The following is a 20,732-nucleotide window of genomic DNA, read 5'->3' on the forward strand; positions in this document are numbered from 1 at the left end:
TCTAGCCAAATTACATAGTTCAACCCACAACACACTTAATCACAAGCAGACAAACATGATTTTGATACCACTGGGTAAGTGTACAGATTTTCCTCAGATGGGACAATTTCAATCTATCAAGCCACAGCACTGTCTAATTTGGTTGATCAGCTAAAATCACATACATAATTGCACGCACATTCACACAATCACATTTTTCACACATTGCTGCATGTTATTGTCACGTGCTTTAGGTTTTTTTCATGATATAAGGTACCCAATGATATATACCCAGTTGGATAATTTCTTTGTCTCTCTGTGTCTGTCCAGACCACCACTAATAACATCCAGGCCATTGTGGAGAGCCGCATAGAGAAGAGAACCAAGGGGGTGTTTGTGCCAGCAGGTGGGAAACGCCTGCTGTGGTTCCTGGACGACCTCAACATGCCAGCCAATGACCTCTTTGGCTCCCAGCCACCCCTGGAACTGCTGCGCCTCTGGATCGACTATGGCTTCTGGTATGACCGCCAGAACCAGACCTTAAAGTTTGTGAAGGTGAGAAAGGGCAGTTTGAACGGAGCAGGAGTGAGGTCTGTTTTTACATTATTGTGAGATTAATATCTTTTCATTCGTTCTGCCTTCATAGTGCCTCCTCCATAATCACCTCTTTACATGGGTAATGTTTATTTCACAGGTGTGTGTTACTGAGGCCATAAAAAGTTTTCTGTTGTGTTTGACTGCTCTGTTAGGACATGTTCTTGTTGGCGTCCATGGGGCCCCCTGGTGGAGGGAGGACTCACATATCTGGCCGCTTACAGAGTCGATTCAATCTCATCAATATGACCTTCCCTCATGTAAGTGCCGCTGACTATTGAGCTGACTATCCTCTACCTTCTCATCTCCTCTCCTTTACCACTGAGGATTAAATTAACAACACTATAGGAACTAATTGAATTGTACTTAAAAGGCTTTTTAAATATATTAGATAAGCAATTCAATAATAATTCCCAGGATTTATATATTGTGTAGCTTTGACTTTTTTTTATTGCTTAACTCACATTTAAGACTCACATTTTATCAAAAGTCAATTTTTCCTGTCCCTTTTATTTCATCAAGGTTGATGGTGGTAATATTCCACCTGTCATTTTATCATCTTCAATCCCTGTTTATCAACCACTTTTAGATCTCGCCATACAAGAATGACCCTGATTATGATTGTATCTTTCCTTTCCTTGCTCTCTCCACTCATTGCTCACTCCCTCTTCAGCTCACCTCTAGGCTGCGGTCGAATAGTCCTTTTTGCTTAGGAAGGTTCCTAACTGAGTGAAATGACCCGGAAGTATCTAAGTGGCTGCCATGATAAGAGCTGTTCGAATTCTCTAAATGCTAAGGAAAGGTCGCTTCAGTGCTTTATTAGCTCCTTTAGCATAGGAAACACTGGGCCTAACTTTTTTAAAGGAAAGTAGATAATTCCGCCCCACAATTGCTTATGGCAGCAACATTTAAACAGGCACATTATTCGGCCGTCCATGAAAACAAACAATATGGTTATCTTACACAAGTTTAACAATTATACTCATACAGTCATAAAGTAATGGGATTAATGTTGATATATGTGAATAGACAGTGACAATCCTTATGTTTCATATGTATTTATTTTCTTCAAACTTGTACCAAATAGGTTTTAAAAAAAAGAATACGAAATAAAATGAATAGTAAATATAGGAAACTGTCAATTAACAAATTCTCAATAACAAGAAGCTTTAATTTAAAAAAAAAAGCCCTAGTCTCTTTTCAGTCTTTTTAAAAAAAAATTCAAAAACTCTTATCTTTGTTGTTGTGCTCCTTTCAACCTTTCCCAGTCCATCTTTTCTTAATTTTATTTGTTGTGCCTATTTCAACTCCTCTCCTCTTTTGTATTGCCACAAGAGGGCAAAATACATTTGCTTTTGAAAATGACTGGAACCATATTGCATTCAGGGAGTAAACCCCTGTAAACACTTGCCTTGACACTTGAATATGTGAATTGGACAACAGGAAATTGACTTATTGCACCTCATATAAGATTCCTATTTTGTTCTATTCTTCCCTTGGCCTGTAACACTTTGAAATTTATAAATATTATTGACACGGCTGTATCATTGACAATATGTACCACACTTGAACAGACCTGTTTTCTCTGCATGTAGGAGTCCCAGATCAGGCAGATCTACAGTACCATGATCAACCAAAAGCTGGAGGGCTTTAAGGAGGAAGTGAAGCCCATTGGAGAAGTTTTGACTCAGGCCACCTTAGAACTGTATTATGCTGTGACAGCTCGTTTTCTTCCCACTCCAGCCAAGACCCACTACCTCTTCAACCTCAGGGATATCTCCAAGGTACACAATAATTCATAGAGATGGGTTAAAGCGATACAAGTATACCAGCACACACATACATACAGTACGTAAAATGTGTTTTTCGAGAAAATCCAACGGAAGCTTGGGGACTTCAACTCAACTTCAACTTAGGAACACACTCTATACTAAGCCTCACACTGGTAATTGGGGTAACCAATATCAGGGGCGAATGTGGCTTAGTGGTAGAGCTTCAATCGGCACGCTAGTCCATGTCGATGTGTCCTTGGACAAGACACTCAACCCTAAATTGTTCTTGCCTGCTGTGTATGAACGGGCATGAATGATTAGTTAGAGTCCTGATGGGGAAGAGGCACCATGCACGGTAGCCCCTGTCATCAGTGTATGAATGGGTGTGAATGATGACATGTAGTGTTAAAGCGCTTTGAGTGGTCAGAAGACTAGAAAAGTGCTGTACTAGTACAGTCCATTTATCATTTCTCAATGGTTATGTTCATGTATTTTCTTGAAAGTTACTAGAGAGCTTATATGACTTAACCTGTTTAGTTATGTGACTTAGGTCACAATGGCTCTCCATGATTTTTTTTTCAATGTTCCACCCATTCTAGGTGTTTCAAGGTCTGCTTAGAGCTCACCCAGACTTTCATGATACCAAAAACAACATTGCTAAACTGTGGATCCATGAGTGCTTCAGGTAATAAGAGTAATTCTTTTCACCAAAGCTTTGACCTTCTCACAGTCATATAGCATATTTACTGTAGTTCCAGCTTCATTATGTCATTAGTGTCGTTGTCCCTCAACTGAGGCGGAGGACATATCCATCTGTGAATGGCTTTCTACTTTATTTTACATTGGCCAAAACATACAGGTGCTTTTGTTGGGTATGTATTGGATAATATTTGTTGTCTATGTTTTGTTGTTGATTTCAGGGTCGTTTCAGACAGGCTGGTAGATCACAGTGACATGGAGGCCTTTGTGGCTTTGCTGGGGGAGAAACTAGGCTTACTTTTTGACCTCAAGTTCCACAACATCTGCCCGAACAAACAACCGCCAATATTTGGTACATTTGTATCTACACACACACAAACATACATCCACCCAGCAATGTCAATTTCACACCAATGAGTGTAATTATTCTCTTACAATTAAGTTAATTTGGTGGGTCAAGCATTATGAAACTGTTAGACTAATGATTACACCAAAAGATATGAATGTGTTAACGTGTGTTTATTTTTATCTGTGTGTATGTCAGGTGATTTCCTGAGTGAGTCTAGTGTGTATGAGGAACTGCTGGACATGAATGGTCTCAAGAAGTTCATGGAGACCCAGCTGGAAGACTACAACCTGACACCCGGCGTAGTGCCCATGAACCTGGTGCTCTTCCGAGACGCCATCAAACACAGTGCGTCTGAGAACACAACAAACACAAATCCACACACACCCTCATACACATATTCAAATTGACACGCAGTTCAGAGGTACTGGGAATAAAAAAATAAAAAAACAGGGCAGTTATAAGAATACTGTACATGCAATTAAAATGTATTGGTAATATTTTATTTTTCCTCTACAGTAACCCGTGTAGTACGTGTGATCAGTCAACTCAGGGGCAACATGCTGCTGGTTGGTGTTGGGGCCTCTGGCAGACAGAGCCTGTCGAAGATGGCTGCCTTCATCTGTGAATACCAGGTATTCCAGGTGGAAGTCACCAAGCAGTACCGGAAACAGGAGTTCAGAGAAGGTGAGATCAAACACACTACTGCATTCCCAGATGTTTGAGAAAAGGAAAGCATGACGATATCGCCTATTGCTTGGAAATTAAATCGAGGAAAACTTAAACCAAAGACGGATATTAAACAATATTAGAACAACAATGTACTCAAATATATTCTTTAAAACATTTAGTTTCTCTCATCCCATCTTCAGTCAGCTACAATATATATAGGAGGTTTTTTTCTGTCCTTTCTTTCAGACATCAAGAAGCTGTACTGGTTGACTGGTGTTGACAACAAGCCCACAGTCTTCTTGTTCAATGACACCCAGATCGTAGATGAATCCTTCCTAGAGGACATCAATAATATCTTGAGCTCTGGCGAGGTGCCTAACCTCTACAAGCAGGACGAGTTTGTTGAGGTCTGTATTTTACATGTATTAGGTCTTTTTGGCCTCCTGTCTTTGCATCTGTCTAAGTCTATTTCCTATATTCCTATCTTCTATTTTCATTTGTATGCTTGCATTCATATTATATTCATGGTTTAGATTAACTCAATTCACACAGAATACAGTGAAGAAAATTATCTAGGCTGAGTGTTTTTTTTACATTTTACAAACTATTCTTGCTATAAAGTGTGAATGTTCTTTTAAGATAAAAACCTCCGTGCGATGCAAGACTGACCCGACTCTAGTGGTTGACTTACAGTCTGCTCTTGAAATCTTCCTTAAGTGACATACATCTTCTCATATGTATTAATCTCAAACTCTGTGGCATCTGTAGGTCATTCAAGTTTTTAACCTTTTTAAACCTACTTCCAATTCTCATAACATGTAATTGTTGTCATTCTACCTCTAGGTGTGCAATGCTCTGTCAGAGTCTGCTAGGAACAACAAAGTAATGGAGACTCCTGACTCCCTGTTCAGTTACCTGATAGAGCGAGTCAGGGACAACCTGCACATAGTGCTCTGTATGAGCCCAGTGGGAGAGTCCTTCAGGTAGATTCTAATTTTGTTTCTTGCAGCACACTGTGCCCTATAATATACTTGGATTAGCAATATGTTCCTCCCTCCTCTTTTTTTCACTTCTCTTTACTGTTGACACAAATGTTTATGGAAATGAACACAGTATGTATCACTTTGCGGTCCTTATTAGCTGAAGAGTCCCAACACTTCAGCAACTTCTCTCCAGCAACTATACATGTATTCTTACCTTGACAACATCCGTGCACGCTGACACATCCAAATCACTTGTAAATGAATAAATGCACAGTGCAGCTGTTTCCTGCATTACCCCTCAGCAGCTCCTCAAAGGTACATTGGGGACAGTAAATCAGGCCTCACCATGACATCGCTTGTGTTGTCGAGCAAATGAGGTTTGGTCACTTTGGTGATTCAGGCTACATCCATACTACTCCGTTCGTAGTTTTCGTTTTCGTGTAGTTTTTGTTTTCGTGTAGCAAGGACCTGAGGCTTGCTGTATTTACAAACAGTGTGGATTTTGTGACATCCGCACTAGTACACAGACCCTGTGTCAACAAGGGTGTAATGGAGATCATTATATCAAAAAAGTATATCTGAATATAATTTCTAAATGTCTGTTTGCCAACAGGAACCACATCCTCCAGTACCCAGCGCTTGTAAACTGCACCACCATTGACTGGTTCTGTGAGTGGCCCAAAGATGCTCTGCTGGAGGTGGCTGAGAGGTACTTGGATGGACTGGAGTTGGGCTCCTTGGAGGGGGTGAGGCACACACAGACACATCAATACACATTTTTATGTGTGAGCAAGTTCATCCTCATTTATATTGTATATTATCTCAAATCCGTGGTGTTCTCCATGATGTTCTCATACCTGGCCAATAAAACAAAAAATTCTGATATTGTAGATCCAGACAAAGGTAGCCAGTGTCTTCGTGGCCACACACCAGTCGGTTGCACAGGTCTCCCAAAGGATGAAGTTGGAGCTGAGGAGACATAATTATGTGACACCCACCAACTACCTGGAGCTGGTGTCTGGATACAGAAAGTAGGCACCTTTAAACATTCTCCTTCACTTATTCTTGCTTATCTTTTCTCCTCTCTTCATACCACCTTCAAACGCTTCATGTGTGTTTTGAGGGCCATATAGATTGTTAACATTAAACTGGTCCCTTTGTAAGCTCTAAGTGTCAGTGCTCACACCAAAAGAATGCATACATTAGGTGTGGATGCTCTCGGGTCATGCATCAGAATAGAGTGAAACCAGAACAAGCAGACTCCTAACACAAACCTGGTTAATTCTAGCATGGAAGTGATTCACTTTACAGTTGCTACCTTTCGATGAATGTCTCAGTTTGTCTATTTATTAAACGCCTGGCTCCTTTAAAATCCCCATGTCAATCATCTGATTGCGTTTATGTATGTGTGTGTGTGTGTGTCTCCATACATCCAGGTTGTTGGCAGAGAAACGCAGTGAACTGGGGGAGCAGGTGAGCAAGCTGCGTAATGGCCTGTTCAAGATCAATGACACACGGGAGAAGGTGGAGGCCATGTCTGTAGAGCTTGAGGAGGCCAAGAAGCAGGTGGCAGAGTTCCAGATACAGTGTGACGAGTACCTGGCCATCATTTTACAGCAGACGACAGAGGCTAACAAGCAGAAGAATGTAAGCAAGACAAAAATATTTGCATGTGCACACAGTTATTAAATAGATTTCAGCAATAATTTGATTAACGCATAATGTGATTCACACCCACAAAGGTTCACATTAGTGGTTTGTGTTTGGGAAGGTCTGTGGTAGTTTGCAAATAGGAAAGATGCTTATAATAGTCAGTGACACATTGGTGTATGTTTGTGTTGAGGTGGTGAGTGCTAAAAATGTGAAAATCGGGGCAGAAGAGTTACAATGCAAAGCCATGGCTGAGAATGCACAGAGAGATCTGGACGAGGTCCTGCCTGCACTGAATGAGGCCATGAAGGTAGAGCTCTTTCCTATTCACTTTTATGATACTTTCAGTCCCTCTGTGTGTATTTACTGTAGGTGCTCACTTTGTTCATAAATGTGTCTGGTTGAACTATTTCCTTGATACTTGATGAGTAATATTCCTCCACCTTTCAGTATATTTGACTGCTCTGCTTCTCTCCAATACTAATACAAGCACCTTGCCATTTGAGAGTGGGGATTTCTAGCTGTCTAAATTTCAATTAAACATGACTCAGCGAGCAGTACACCCTGCCTTCTTACACCCACACATTCTCTTTTCCTTCCTCCTTTTGCACCTAGGCTCTGGAGTCTCTGAATAAGAGGGACATGACGGAGATCAAGTCGTATGGCTGTCCCCCAACGCTGGTGGAGACAGTGATGCAGGCTGTCATGACCCTTCTGGGCAAAGAGCCTACCTGGGCAGAGGCCAAGCGACAGCTAGGTGAGAGAGAAATTTCCTGGATTTTACAATTATAATAACTGATTAAAATTAAGTTTGCTGTTGAGCTGTCAGTTTATAAGGTCCAATCGTCCCCAGTTCAGTGGGGCAAACTGAAACAGAAACCCAAATAGCAGAACATAAAACAAAGGTTAGCAGCTAAGGGTAGATTAAACACACTCTTTGCACACACTCAAACTTTAATAACATGTCTCAGATACAATTTATCAAAGAGAATATCACAAAGCAATTCTATTCCAAAGGGTCATTTGATAGCGTTTTGCATTTAGTTTTATATGACCAGAGGCCTTTTGTTTTCATGTGTTAAGTATGACAATTTCATATCCTTAGGATAAAGTGATGAATTGACGCCAGTCTAGACAGACATGAATTTTAACTGCAACATGACTGGTTGGTGGAGGCCAACACATGAGGCGCTAAATCTAGTTTTTATTAGATTCTACTTACAAAAGACTATTTGTGTAAATTAGGTGTACATTGCAATGTTTGCTGGAACACAAGTGAAGATAATCCACCTTTTAGAAAATGCACTGCATTTCCCTCTTGTTGATCAAAAAGCTGAGGAGTTGTCATGACAATAGATAACACAAAAAAGGTGAAGGAAAATTAATTAAACTGAGAGACACACATAAGAGCAATTTGGCAAAAATAAAAAAATAAAAAATGTCATGGTTTTCTGACCTATGTGACTTTGTTTCTGGCAGGTGATTCCAACTTCATCAAAACTTTAGTTAACTTTGACAAGAACAATATAACGGACCGTGTGTTGAAGAATATCGGCCAGTACTGCAGACAGGTAGACTTCCAGCCAGAGATCATCGGCAAAGTATCACTAGCTGCGAAGTCCCTCTGCATGTGGGTCAGAGCGATGGAGGTAATAGAGTGTCTGCTGGCTACAAGCACACAATCACACACACACTCTTAGTCACACTTACAGATATGAATAGTCACCATAAAGCCCCAAGCTCACGTAATAGTTTGTAATTAATAATTTGTAGCTAATTGTTGTTGAAATAGTTAGTTACTGAATGCATGCAGACAATGGCACTAATTGTGGCACGTTGTATTCACATACAATTCAACAATGAGCTGTATGCATTAAGCGCATTACTGCGTAGCAGCAGAAAAAAGCATTTGCTATAGTAAGCATAGCAAAGGTGCTATCACAAAACAATTGGAGCTTTTTGTGAAATGAATACATGAACAGGAAAATAGGTGGCAAAAGTAAATCGTATGCATTGTTCCTCCAGGTTTATGGGCGTGCCTTCAGGGTGGTGGAGCCCAAGCGGGCTCAACTGAATGCTACCATGGCCCAGTTAGCAGAGAAACAGGCTGAACTGGCTGCGGCCCAGGACAAACTGCGAGAGGTATGGAGCCCAGTGCATCTAGCAAGCAGCCTGATAGGCATTTAGAAATAGATATTTATACATTTGTGCAACAGTAGCATTATAGTGACTCCAATTTACATATGATAGGACTATTTATGATGAATTTATATAATTGCTGTGCATGTCTGTGGGCAGGTGGGGGAGAAGAAAGAGCAGCTGGAAAAGCAGCTCTGTGAGAAGCGGATCATGAAGAAAAGTTTGAAGGTGAAATCCGATGAGATGGAGATAAAACTGGACCGAGCTGACAAACTGGTGACGGGACTGGCTGGAGAGAGGGTTCGCTGGGAGGAGAGAGTTGCTGTAGGCCACACACAAGCACACACACACAACAAAAATATGAACTCTTCTACTACTGAGAATCTGTCTTTTCTTTCTGGGGGTTTGTTTGGGGCAAGGTAGAAACAAACAGATCACACAGTACAATACATAACTCACACACTCACATATACACTCATACCCATGTACCCATGTGCTTCAGGGTCTTGAGGAAAACATGGAATACCTGGTGGGAGACTGTTTACTTGCAGCATCTTTCCTGTCCTACATGGGACCCTTCCTTTCCAACTATAGAGACGAGCTGCTTGCCATCTGGATAAAGGAGGTGAGGCACACAGACACACACCTCATAAAAACATAGATCATAATGTGGAATTCAGTGAAAAGCTTGCCATATACTTGAACTCCCTCTACAGTTACTACTGTACTCTGTTTACCCTTTCCTCAGTTACGGGACTTAGCGATCCCATGCACACCAGGGTTCCGTTTTGCAGTCTTTCTGTCCAAGCCTACAGTCGTGAGGGACTGGAACATTCAGGGTCTGCCCTCTGACGCATTCTCCAATGACAATGGAGTTATCGTCACCCGCGGAAACCGGTCAGTGCATGTCGACACAATCTGTTAATAAATGTTGTATTCACTAATATTAGCGGTTGTCCAGTAAGCATACAAAATTAAAATGCTTTTGGATTGTTTTTTCTTGGATTTGGATTTTGTTGTGTTCACTGTACAAAACGTATACTGCAAATACAAGTTGGCTTGTTTTATTTCTTTCCCTTCTTTCAAGATGGCCACTGATGGTGGACCCTCAAGGCCAATCTATGAAATGGATCAAGAATATGGAGATGAAGAGAGTAAGTCTTGACTCAGCCAACTTTACTCTGATTCATATTCTATTTTATTGTGTCTTAACTGTTACATTTTTTGAACAATCATGGATAGTTGATAGTTGAGTGCATAGGAAGGTGTCCAGAGAAGACGGGTGTATGCACTAAAGTTTTACAAATGATTTAATGTATTTACCATTACCAATGCTAATGTTGCAGATCACTTTGTTACAGACACTCAAACTTTGTTTTTTTAACAAACCTGGTAGCTATATCGCGCACAAAGTTCAGAGCAGCTTAGGTAGAAAGTTCAACTGAAATTTTGGGGGCGGACATCCGCAGAGAGCCGTTGCAACACAACACACACACGATAAAGGAGGAGTCGCACGCAAAAGCTGTTTTTCCGTGATAATGTCAATAATATTTTAGCTCTCATGATTATTTACCACACTATTTACTTGTTCCATTATTCATCCTTTAATAGGTCAAGAAAGGTAATCAGTGTGTTGAAGAAAAAAGATAACCTGTATTCTCAAACTGCTTATTCCACCTTAAAACAACTTAATGCAATTGTGCCCTACATTTCAGGAGACAAATAGCACACTCATCACTTTGTACTATATGAAATAGTAGGCTGGTCCTCACTAGCAACAAGAAGAGAACCATCTCTATTTTTGTTGTGATAAATTGCATCTTTTCTCAAATTTAAAATATATTTCAACAGACCAGATTTCAGGTCTGTTGGTTCTGTTGTTCAGTACTGGTGGATTCTTGATAGCCCATGAGTATATACTGAACTTGGGAAGACTGTACCATACCTCCCAGTACTTTGCATAACATAAATGGAATCAACTTCAAACGACAGTGAAAGTCCCATCCCATTGGAGGACTATGACTTTTTGTGAGACAGGCTGTGTTTTGTTGTTTGTTTTATCCCTCTCTATGTCTCTTTCTGTCCTCCTGCGCACATATGTGTCCACATGTGCAGGGTCTGAAAGTAATAGACTTTCAAATGTCAGACTACCTGCGGGTGCTGGAGAACGCCATCCAGTTCGGGAATCCTGTTTTGCTGCAGAATGTCCTGGAGGATTTGGACCCCTCTCTCGACCCAATTCTTAACAAGTCCATGACACGAATAGGTCAGACTCAAACACACACACACACATACAGTACATACACAAGTTCACAAATTTAAATACCAACTGCGGAATTTTCAGCTAAATATAAGGGTGTGCCTGAATCCAATGTGTGTATGGGTGAACATTTTTGTGTTTTCTTCTCAGGCGGCCGGCTGCTGTTGAAGCTAGGTGATAAGGAGGTGGAGTACAATCCAGAGTTTCGTTTCTACATCACCACCAAGCTGTCTAACCCCCACTACACACCAGAGATTTCCACAAAGACCATCATTGTCAACTTCGCCGTCATGGAGCAGGTCTGAGTGTGTGTGTGTATGTGTGTGTTTGTTTGTTTGGGCTCCAGCTCACCATTGTATACTTCTTTATATGTACGCGTATCCTCAGTTGTGTACACATACATTTTGAGAATATGAGTTGTTTCCTTAAATTATCTGTTTGTGTATGGGATTGTGTGTGCAGGGTCTGGAAGCCCAACTATTGGGAATTGTGGTGCGTAAGGAGCGTCCAGAGCTAGAAGAACAGAAGGACTCTTTGGTGATCAGCATTGCTTCTGGCAAGAGAAGCCTGGAGGAACTGGAGGATGAGATCCTCAGGTTGTTTAGCTATTACAGTAATACTACGAGTATATAATGATAATAATAATAGTAGTTCAATTTGTTGTTGTCCTGGTAATGTTGAGCACATTACGTGTAGCAGCAATGAAAGCAGCAACACTTACCGTCCTAAGAGTAAGTGATTAAATGTTTTGAAGTCAAACTTTCATTTTGATGTATGTGAACCCTAATGTGTTTGTGTTTGCACATTTTTTTTCTTGGCCTGTCATGCTTAGTAGGCACTGTGGCACTCTAATGTTGTATTTATGTATGTAGGTGGGGGTTTTTTTTATGTTGTACGCTTGTGTGTCTACTCTACCAGGCTGCTGAATGAGGCGACTGGCTCACTGCTGGACGACGAGCAGCTGGTGAAAACCCTGCAGACATCTAAAGTGACAGCCACTGTGGTTTCAGAGCAGCTTGAGAGCAGTGAACAAACCGAGATCAAGATCGACTCTGCTAGAGAGGTCAGGAGCAGGCGGCAACCTCCGGGTCTGAAAAGTGCCTTAAACTAGCATTCTTCCTAATGGCCATTGGAGGGGAAGGACAGAAAGGAAGTCAACTTGTATAGAAGTCTATGAGAAAATGACTCTACTTCTCACTTGATTTATTACCTCATTAAACATTGTAAACATGAGTTTATGATCTCAATCTCTAGTTTCAAGTCTTCTTCAATACAGCATGATGTTCATTTAGTACATTATGGTCCATTTAGAGTCAAATAGACCATAAAGCTGGGTATGCTTCAGGGTGGGGCTACTGTGATTGACGGGTTGCTGCAACGGCATTGTCTGGTCTTGGAGTTGTCCATGTTTTTGTCTTAGAACTTTAACCCTCTCATAGTGTGTTTTCAGTTCATGAAAGTTATTGTAACTTTTTTTGTTTGACTAAAAATGTCTTGCATTCAGTTGAATTTAGAAACACCCTCATGTGTTATTTCTCATTGCGAAAATAAGATGGTGACGGCCAAAATGCCAATCTCAAGACTTCAAAATGGCAGTCCACAAACCACTGGGTGATGTCACAGTGACCACGTCCATTTCTTACATACAGTTGGTCAGGTGTAGGGATGAGGGGATTGGGGCAGCGGAGGAATTAGGTTTTATGATCAACTATCTTCAGGATTTTAGGATCTTGGATTAGTAAGACAAAGTGAGCAATTATAAACCAATGGGGTTTTTCCGGAAAGTTTTGGTGGCCATTTATGGTAATTTTAGTCTGCATATTATAATAATATTATTGAAATGGTTCATTTACATGTCAGTTTGTGCATAGAGTATGTGTATATAACTTAAAGTGCTCTCTCCTAACAGGCCTATCGCCCATGTGCTGAGCGAGCCTCCATCCTCTTCTCCATTCTAAACGACATGGGCTGCATTGACCCCATGTACCAGTTCTCACTGGATGCCTATATTGACCTGTTCAACCTCAGCATAAAAAAGAGCAAGCGCAGCGACAAGCTGGAGGAAAGGATAGATAACCTCAATGAGTACCACACACATGCAGTATACAGGTGAGCCAGTCCTTTTCATAAATTTGCATGCTGGTATTGATGAGTCAAGGGAATTCCAGTCAGAAAATGTTTTGTATGGACAGAGAAAGACCGTGATGTAGAAATAAGCTGTATAACTGTGCTGAAAAACAAAGCTTTACAATCTTGGCACTTAACATTTACACACACACACACACACACACACACACACACACACACACACACACACACTGATGGCAACAGACGTGCCTTGCAAGCTGCTGGCCTGCCCATTGGGAGCAATTTGAGGTTCAGTGTCTTGCTCAAGGACACCTTGACATATGGACACGAGGAGCCTAGGATTGAACTGACAACCCTGCAATGAGTGGGCCTGCTTTACCTCCTGAACCACAGCTGTGAACTGAGACATACTATAGCAACATAGCCTTTAATGCTACTGTAGCAAGTAATTGTGTCCTTGATAAAGATGTTTATGTCATATCTTATCAGTTCACTTATTGAAATTATAAGTTTGTGATATGATCAATCAGAAACATACACTGTCTTTTTTTAGCTACCTCTAATAATAATAATAATAATACATTTTATTTATCGAGCACTTTTCATAGTACCCAAAGACACTTTACATTAAAATCATCATACATAAAAGCTATACACCTCTGTATGTTATCCTCTGTAGGTACACGTGTCGTGGTCTGTTCGAATGCCATAAGCTGCTCTTCAGCTTCCAGATGTGTGTCAAAATTCTCGAGGTGGCTGGAAAACTCAACATGAATGAGTACAGCTTCTTCCTCCGAGGAGGACTCGTAAGAAAACACAGTACACATTCAGACATCTTGTTTTTACCTTATTTGATTTGGGATAGTCAAACAGGACAAACCTTTTATTCTCAAACACTCGGAACACTTAATGCCCCAAAAGAATTTCCACTGTGTATTTAAATGTTGAGCCATGTAGAAGTTATGCTTCCCCTCAAAGACAGCCGACAATGTGTTTTCCCAAAATTTCCATAGCCATTACGTTTTCCATAACTACCTTTCCTCTCCAGTGAATTTCTTAATATCTCTGGGGCCTGGTGCTGTATGATTGATGTGTTGTTGATTGATGGGTTATTTGGACAATTTATTGAAACACTGATGGAACTGATTAACTGATGGATGTGCTTCTAGGTACTCGATAAGAAGGATCAGATGTACAACCCCTGTACCAGTTGGCTGGTAGACTCCAGCTGGGACAACATCACAGAGCTGAATAAGCTGCCCAACTTCCATGGCATCATGGCCTCCTTTGAACATTATCCCAGAGACTGGAACCTTTGGTTCACCAGTGCTGAGCCAGAGGTTGCCACACTACCAGGTCTGTATGTGTTGTGGGAGTTTTTTTACTTTGTTACTGAAGAGAATTGTCTCCATTATAAACAATGAAGTTTTGACAAAGTTCAGCTCAGTATGAGATTATCCTACATTTCTTTCAGCCTTTCCCGTCATTATATCCTTATCTCACAACCCTTTTCACATTTCATGTTAATCAGACATCTTCCTTAATTACTTCCAAACTGCCCTCCCTCACCCCTGAATTTCCTGACTTTACCCGTCCACTCAGTTTTTTTTTCCTTCTAGGTGATTGGGAGCATAACTGCAATGAGCTCCAGAAGATGCTGATAGTGCGCTCTCTGCGTCAGGACCGTGTCTCCCTGTGCGTCACCTCCTTCATTGTTAACATCCTCGGCCATCAGTTTGTGGAGCCGCCTGTTCTCGACATGAAGGCTGTGAGTGTCTGCTGTTAGTCCCTATTACTTTTTCCATCTTGAATATTAGATGTAAAGATTTGAATTGAAATGAAACAAATGTCTCAAACATTTAATTTGCGTTGTTCTGTTTGATTACAACTCATTTCTTTCTTTGTCCCTCTTTGCTACTGTCTCTGTTCTCTCCCCAGGTTGTGGAGGAATCCACCAGCAGGACTCCTCTGATCTTCATTTTGTCTCCTGGGGTGGACCCCACCGGAGCCCTGCTGCAGCTGGCTGAGGCCTCTGGTATGAGCAAGCACTTCCATGCTCTCTCTCTGGGCCAGGGACAGGCCCCCATCGCCAAAAGAATGATAGAGGAGGGTGTCAAGAATGGTACAACACTAATCGCTCTGTCTTTCTTCCTGCTCCTCTGTATCGGATTCATTCAGTGGCTAAGAAGTGTCATTTTTTCTCTTACAACTGATTATTTTAGTGTCAAAAGTCCCTTGTGCTTAACAACGTGTACAAAGTACTTAGATTGGGCGTTTTCTTTCTTTTGTGGTCACTGCAAGATAACCTAACCACACAACAACAACAACAACAACAACAACTAGACTTGAAATAGAAATACCTAAGTTATATCAGCCCCTATATCAGCCCCTATATCTGAAGCCCTCTGTTTCTCTGGACCAGGTCACTGGGTGTTCCTTGCCAACTGCCACCTATCTCTCTCATGGATGCCTGAGCTGGACAAGCTGGTGGAGCAGCTACAAGTGCAGGAGCCCCACTCAAACTTCCGACTCTGGCTCAGCTCTTCGCCACATCCTGGATTTCCCATTACCATCCTGCAGGCTGGCATCAAGATGACCACAGAACCACCAAAGGTGCATATGGTCACACGCATGGATTTCCATATCTTCTATAAAGCATACATGATATACATGTCAACAAATATACATGGAAGTTCTTTGAATATTCAGTTTTAATTTGCCTACACAGATTTTACAGTAAGATGTGCATACAATACACGTAACAACCTCCATAGTGGTGTTAACACTGTAAACACCCTGTTGTTTTCAGGGCGTGAAAGCCAACATGAAGCGTCTGTACCAGCTGGTGACGGAGTCTCAATTCACCCGCTGCTCAAGACCCGCATTGTACAGGAAGATGCTCTTCTCCCTCTGCTTTTTTCACAGCATCCTGCTGGAAAGGAAGAAGTTTTTGCAGCTGGGCTGGAACATTGTCTATGGATTCAACGATTCTGACTTTGAGGTCAGAGCTTTATCTGACACTGAAGGAAACAATGATGGCTGAAGGCAGAAAGGCCATTTTATACCCTGTCAGAGTGTTTGTTAGACAAATGGATAATGACAATCTAATTCAAATGTATGAGACTATTTATTGAATGTGATCCACGGTCCTTTGCTGCATGTCATCGCCGATCTCTCCCCTTTTCCTGTCTATCACTGCTCTATCCCATAAAGACATATACAGCTTAAAAAAATGTATGAGACTACCTACTTACTTCCTTTACTTCTTGGTCTGTATCTTGCATTTCAAAATCAAGTCTGTTAAAATCATCGTTTTGATGCCCCCCAGGTGAGTGAGAATCTGCTCAGTCTGTACCTGGATATGTATGAGAAGATCCCCTGGGATGCGTTGAAGTACCTCATTGCTGAGGTGAACTATGGAGGTCATGTAACAGATGACTGGGACAGACGTCTTCTAACCACATACATCAATGACTACTACTGTGATGCTGCCGTGAACCAGCCCTCCTTCAAGTAAGACACTTTATCACACACACATTCATTATTACATGTATAGTTAAAGAATAGGAATTCTAGCACGCCATACATTCAGGCAGTATGTGCTAGAGAATTTTTAGATATTGTCAATACACAAACTCTCTGTGTTTTTGTCATTTATATTGGTAGGGTTGTGTTTTGCTGCTATGTTTCTACATCAGTTACTTCAGATGAGATGAAAATAATCTCTCCAATTGTACCAATGTTTCTAAAAAACATCTTATATCACTGACTTTATATTCTGTCAACCCCATTTATCTGTCAGGTTGTCCTCCTTAACATCCTATTACATCCCCCATGACGGACCCCAGTCTTCCTACAAGGAACATATCAGCAGGCTGCCGTCCACAGAGCACCCTGAGGTGTTTGGCCAGCACTCTAATGCAGACATTGCCAGCCAGATCGCCGAGACCAGGACGCTGTTTGACACCCTGCTCTCCCTGCAGCCCCAGGTCACCAGTCCTACTGCTTTGGGGGACAGGCCCAGCAGAGAAGATAAGGTGAGAAAGAAGCAAGTTGGGAGAAGTGGAGGGAGGAGATAACTAGTTTAATGGAAATACACAACTTAAGAGACGGGCATAAGATGACACCAACAATTTAATGACCAGAGCACTCAACACACCACACAACTCAAATAGTTCCCAATAGAACTTCCACACCCACGTGCCATATTAACATGTTTTAAATGACCTGTACAAGGAATGATTTGCATTCAAACTTAGAGGTCAAGACAGAAATGACTGTTTTGTTTTGAAAGTTATCTCTTTGAAACCATGTGTTCGCCATTAATGAAACTGGGTGTTGTATAACAATGGTAGTAGTTTCTCTATGTGCTTTAAACATGCTTTAAATGTTATGGTAGTGTAATAGTGATAACAAATAAGGTTCTTTTGGTTGTTGGAGCATGTGTGTATTTTAGAAAGGATTATCAAGAGCTGAAGCCTAAACTATTATAAGTCCTCCAATTTTATGCAGCACCACGATCCAACTCTGCAGTTTCTTCACTGAAAATACTTGTGTGCAGTGTATTTGTAAGTTATCATCTTTTGTACTATGTTTGCAACGTGCCTCCAGGTATTAGAGCTGTTGGCAGACGTCCGTAAGAAAATCCCGCCATTGATTGACTACGAGGGCACCAGGTCCATCCTCCAGCACAACCTCTCCCCTATCAATGTGGTCCTGCTGCAAGAGATCCAGAGATACAATTCTCTGCTGGACACCATCATGTATGTGTTTCTTTGGGTTTGATTGTCAGAATCTCTGTTGGCCATGTGTGTCGTAGGCCCTGTACCTCTATGTGTGTAACTGTCATTTGAAACTAACTGTGTCAATAGGGATAGGGATGTGCTGCTAACATTTAGCAGTGCTAGCAGACTAAATGGCCGTGGTTGTTAACCTGAATTTATCCCTTAATTCCAAAAACATTAATCCAATTATTATTTGCAATTTGTGTGTGTATCTGTCCTGGGTTGGGACAACCTAAAGTGAGATCAAATTATAGTAACTTTTGAAGGCATTAGCCTGTTTTCCAGATAAAATTAATTGCAATTGTCAATTCCTACAGAATTAGGTTGAGTAAACCCTTCTGAAATAATTTACCAACACTGTTTCTTGCCATACTGGCATGCCTATCAGTAGTTAAACCAAGTGTATCTGAGTTCAATGTAAAAACCAAAACCAGTCATTTTCAAGGGAAAGAGGCACTAGCATCAAAGATGCAAATCAGTAACAATCACCCAATCACCTGGCCTGTTTGTTTGTACCTCTATGTCCAAATGCACGGTAATCCCAATAGATCCAGACTAGATGACGACTAAACACCTACAGTGTGTGTTTGTGTATTAGTTCATCCCAGGCAGAGCTGGAGAAAGGGATCAGAGGCTTGGTGGTGATGTCATCCAGCTTGGAGGAGACTTTCCGCTACATCCATGACGCCCGTGTTCCACCACTGTGGGAGAAGGTACCAGACCCCGACCTCACTTGAGAATTTTCACACAATTCTTCCACACATGCATTAGGGTTAGGCTGCAAACTGCTGGAAGCATGTAATAACCCTCACTGTATCTGGCCTCTAGGCGTACCCTTCACTGAAGCCCCTGGCAGCGTGGACCAGGGATCTTTCCCTGCGGGTCAATGAGTTTGCGCACTGGGCAAAGACGGTCGAGCCCCCCAAACTGTTCTGGCTCTCCAGCTTCACCTTCCCCAACGGGTTCCTCACCGCTGTGCTGCAGTCCTCTGCTCGACAGCACAACGTGAGAGTTCACACAGCCACATCCACACAGGCAGAAAGACGCTTTCACTACATTAAGAAATACCACTTTACTGTCTTGTTTGTCTTTGATGGCCATATAATATGAAAGGGGTTCCCAGTTAACTATTTGATTCTACAACTGAAGAATATACTAAAAAAATAAACCTGGAACCTGGATACCAACAGCTAAAATTCTGTTTTTAAATCTTTGTTTTTCAATTATGTCATGTTTGATTTTCCCAGCACACATAATGCAGTCATAAAAACACATTGGTTTTTAGATATACGCCCTGTGCTGGTCTGGCAAACCCAACCTGCTGAACACTTTTCTTTCATAGATTAATCTCAACATCGTGTCCATCCAACAACTAACATGGTGTCAAACTGTTCTTTCAGATATCAGTGGACAAGCTGTCTTGGGAGTTTATAGTGTCCACTGTAGATGACAGCCACCTTATTTACCCGCCCAAGGTGACTCCCTCTACACACATATCTATTTCCAAAACGATTTCCATAAATTTAACATCAGACCACTGTTTTTATGAGCCATTATCTTTCACCTGTCCTGTGTACTTTCCATCAGATTTTTTATTTCTACTCCAACATTGACTTTGTGTGTTTTATTGACTCCCCCCCCACAGGATGGAGTATATGTCCGAGGTTTGTTCCTGGAGGGGGCTGGTTGGGACAAGAGTAACTCCTGTCTGGTGGAAGCTAAACCCATGCAGATGGTCTGTCCCATCCCCACCATCCACTTCAAAACTGTGGAAAAAAAGAAGGCAGCCAAGAGTGAGTTGTTCTTTCCTCCATCCCATGTCTTTCCATCTTCCTCTCTTGTTTTGTTTTATTCTATTTTTAATAATTCATCATAGGTTTATTGTTTTCTCATCTGTCTGTATATTGTTTGTAATGTCATGCCCTGTGGTTTCGCTGTCTCATATCTGTCTGCGTGTGTGTGTGTGTGCGTGTGCGTGTGCGTGTGCGTGTGCGTGTGCGTGTGCGTGTGTGTAGGTATGTACCTGTGTCCGTGTTACTACTTCCCGATGCGTTCGGGGGTGGCGGACCGGCCATCTTTTGTGGTCGGTATAGAACTCAAATCCGGAGCTGTGACCCCAGACCACTGGATCAAGAGAGGGACCGCTCTTCTCATGAGCGTGGACAACTGAAGGCCTTAACACATACTCACACTTTTCTACTGGTTAAATATTTATTGTTTTAGCTCTTTCTGACTTTGTCTGCTTTTTTAAAAATTATATTCTATTTATGACACAATGCTTCAATAAACAGCACAATAAATGTAAACACTGTGGTACTTTTCAATTGTATTGCATTAACAATAAATTAACTGAGTCATTCTTTGACACTTTAAAGTTGGTCAGACACAATACTGGTCACGTCTCGTTCTCTTCTTTTATTGTTATTCTCACTGGAGAATGTTGTGTTGCAGGATTTAAATGTGACCGGTGGGAAACTATTAAAATAATCTGTAATTAATTTGTGGTTGTTCAGATTGTTTTTTTATTTTGAAATTACCGGACGTAGTTAATGTGCTTTTCTGTTTATAATCACGCTGACTTGATTAGTTTAATATGCTGCAGTTTGTCTTTAAGTCCACTAGAGGGCAGTAAAGCTCCTCACTACCACATATTCTGACTGTGCCTTCTGGCGGTCACAGTTTAAAACTACAAGTTATAGAAAGGTAAAAGGTTACGAAGTTATCTTTTCCCTGATCTTACTGTTGTCCCGTGTCAGTCCACTAGGT

General features: G+C 41.4%; 1 protein-coding gene across 1 annotated transcript in view; it reads left to right on the forward strand.

Moving 5' to 3' along the window:
- The window catches only part of dnah2 (dynein, axonemal, heavy chain 2), a 56,009-nt gene extending 35,643 nt beyond the window's left edge, over window positions 1–20,366 (forward strand). The window contains exons 45-83 of the mRNA XM_068712914.1: window positions 310–534; window positions 729–833; window positions 2,169–2,357; window positions 2,945–3,030; window positions 3,266–3,396; window positions 3,589–3,738; window positions 3,910–4,077; window positions 4,309–4,491; window positions 4,925–5,045; window positions 5,659–5,791; window positions 5,937–6,076; window positions 6,482–6,692; window positions 6,889–7,005; window positions 7,311–7,452; window positions 8,175–8,344; window positions 8,721–8,837; window positions 8,994–9,158; window positions 9,337–9,459; window positions 9,583–9,731; window positions 9,922–9,988; window positions 10,950–11,100; window positions 11,245–11,393; window positions 11,557–11,690; window positions 12,013–12,157; window positions 13,004–13,203; window positions 13,862–13,988; window positions 14,352–14,538; window positions 14,802–14,950; window positions 15,121–15,304; window positions 15,605–15,795; window positions 15,992–16,183; window positions 16,511–16,695; window positions 16,985–17,219; window positions 17,794–17,945; window positions 18,565–18,679; window positions 18,795–18,971; window positions 19,367–19,441; window positions 19,612–19,759; window positions 19,982–20,366. Coding sequence (XP_068569015.1) covers window positions 310–534; window positions 729–833; window positions 2,169–2,357; window positions 2,945–3,030; window positions 3,266–3,396; window positions 3,589–3,738; window positions 3,910–4,077; window positions 4,309–4,491; window positions 4,925–5,045; window positions 5,659–5,791; window positions 5,937–6,076; window positions 6,482–6,692; window positions 6,889–7,005; window positions 7,311–7,452; window positions 8,175–8,344; window positions 8,721–8,837; window positions 8,994–9,158; window positions 9,337–9,459; window positions 9,583–9,731; window positions 9,922–9,988; window positions 10,950–11,100; window positions 11,245–11,393; window positions 11,557–11,690; window positions 12,013–12,157; window positions 13,004–13,203; window positions 13,862–13,988; window positions 14,352–14,538; window positions 14,802–14,950; window positions 15,121–15,304; window positions 15,605–15,795; window positions 15,992–16,183; window positions 16,511–16,695; window positions 16,985–17,219; window positions 17,794–17,945; window positions 18,565–18,679; window positions 18,795–18,971; window positions 19,367–19,441; window positions 19,612–19,759; window positions 19,982–20,136 — 5,943 coding nt within the window. The 3' untranslated portion in view covers window positions 20,137–20,366. The remainder of the gene's footprint in view (window positions 1–309; window positions 535–728; window positions 834–2,168; window positions 2,358–2,944; window positions 3,031–3,265; window positions 3,397–3,588; window positions 3,739–3,909; window positions 4,078–4,308; window positions 4,492–4,924; window positions 5,046–5,658; window positions 5,792–5,936; window positions 6,077–6,481; window positions 6,693–6,888; window positions 7,006–7,310; window positions 7,453–8,174; window positions 8,345–8,720; window positions 8,838–8,993; window positions 9,159–9,336; window positions 9,460–9,582; window positions 9,732–9,921; window positions 9,989–10,949; window positions 11,101–11,244; window positions 11,394–11,556; window positions 11,691–12,012; window positions 12,158–13,003; window positions 13,204–13,861; window positions 13,989–14,351; window positions 14,539–14,801; window positions 14,951–15,120; window positions 15,305–15,604; window positions 15,796–15,991; window positions 16,184–16,510; window positions 16,696–16,984; window positions 17,220–17,793; window positions 17,946–18,564; window positions 18,680–18,794; window positions 18,972–19,366; window positions 19,442–19,611; window positions 19,760–19,981) is intronic.
- Window positions 20,367–20,732: the final 366 nt, after the last annotated feature.

Source organism: Cebidichthys violaceus, unplaced genomic scaffold, assembly GCF_023349555.1.
Source record: "Cebidichthys violaceus isolate CVI_PGR_0920_01 unplaced genomic scaffold, fCebVio1.0.p SCAF_1, whole genome shotgun sequence".
Taxonomy (NCBI): Eukaryota; Metazoa; Chordata; class Actinopteri; order Perciformes; family Stichaeidae; genus Cebidichthys; species Cebidichthys violaceus.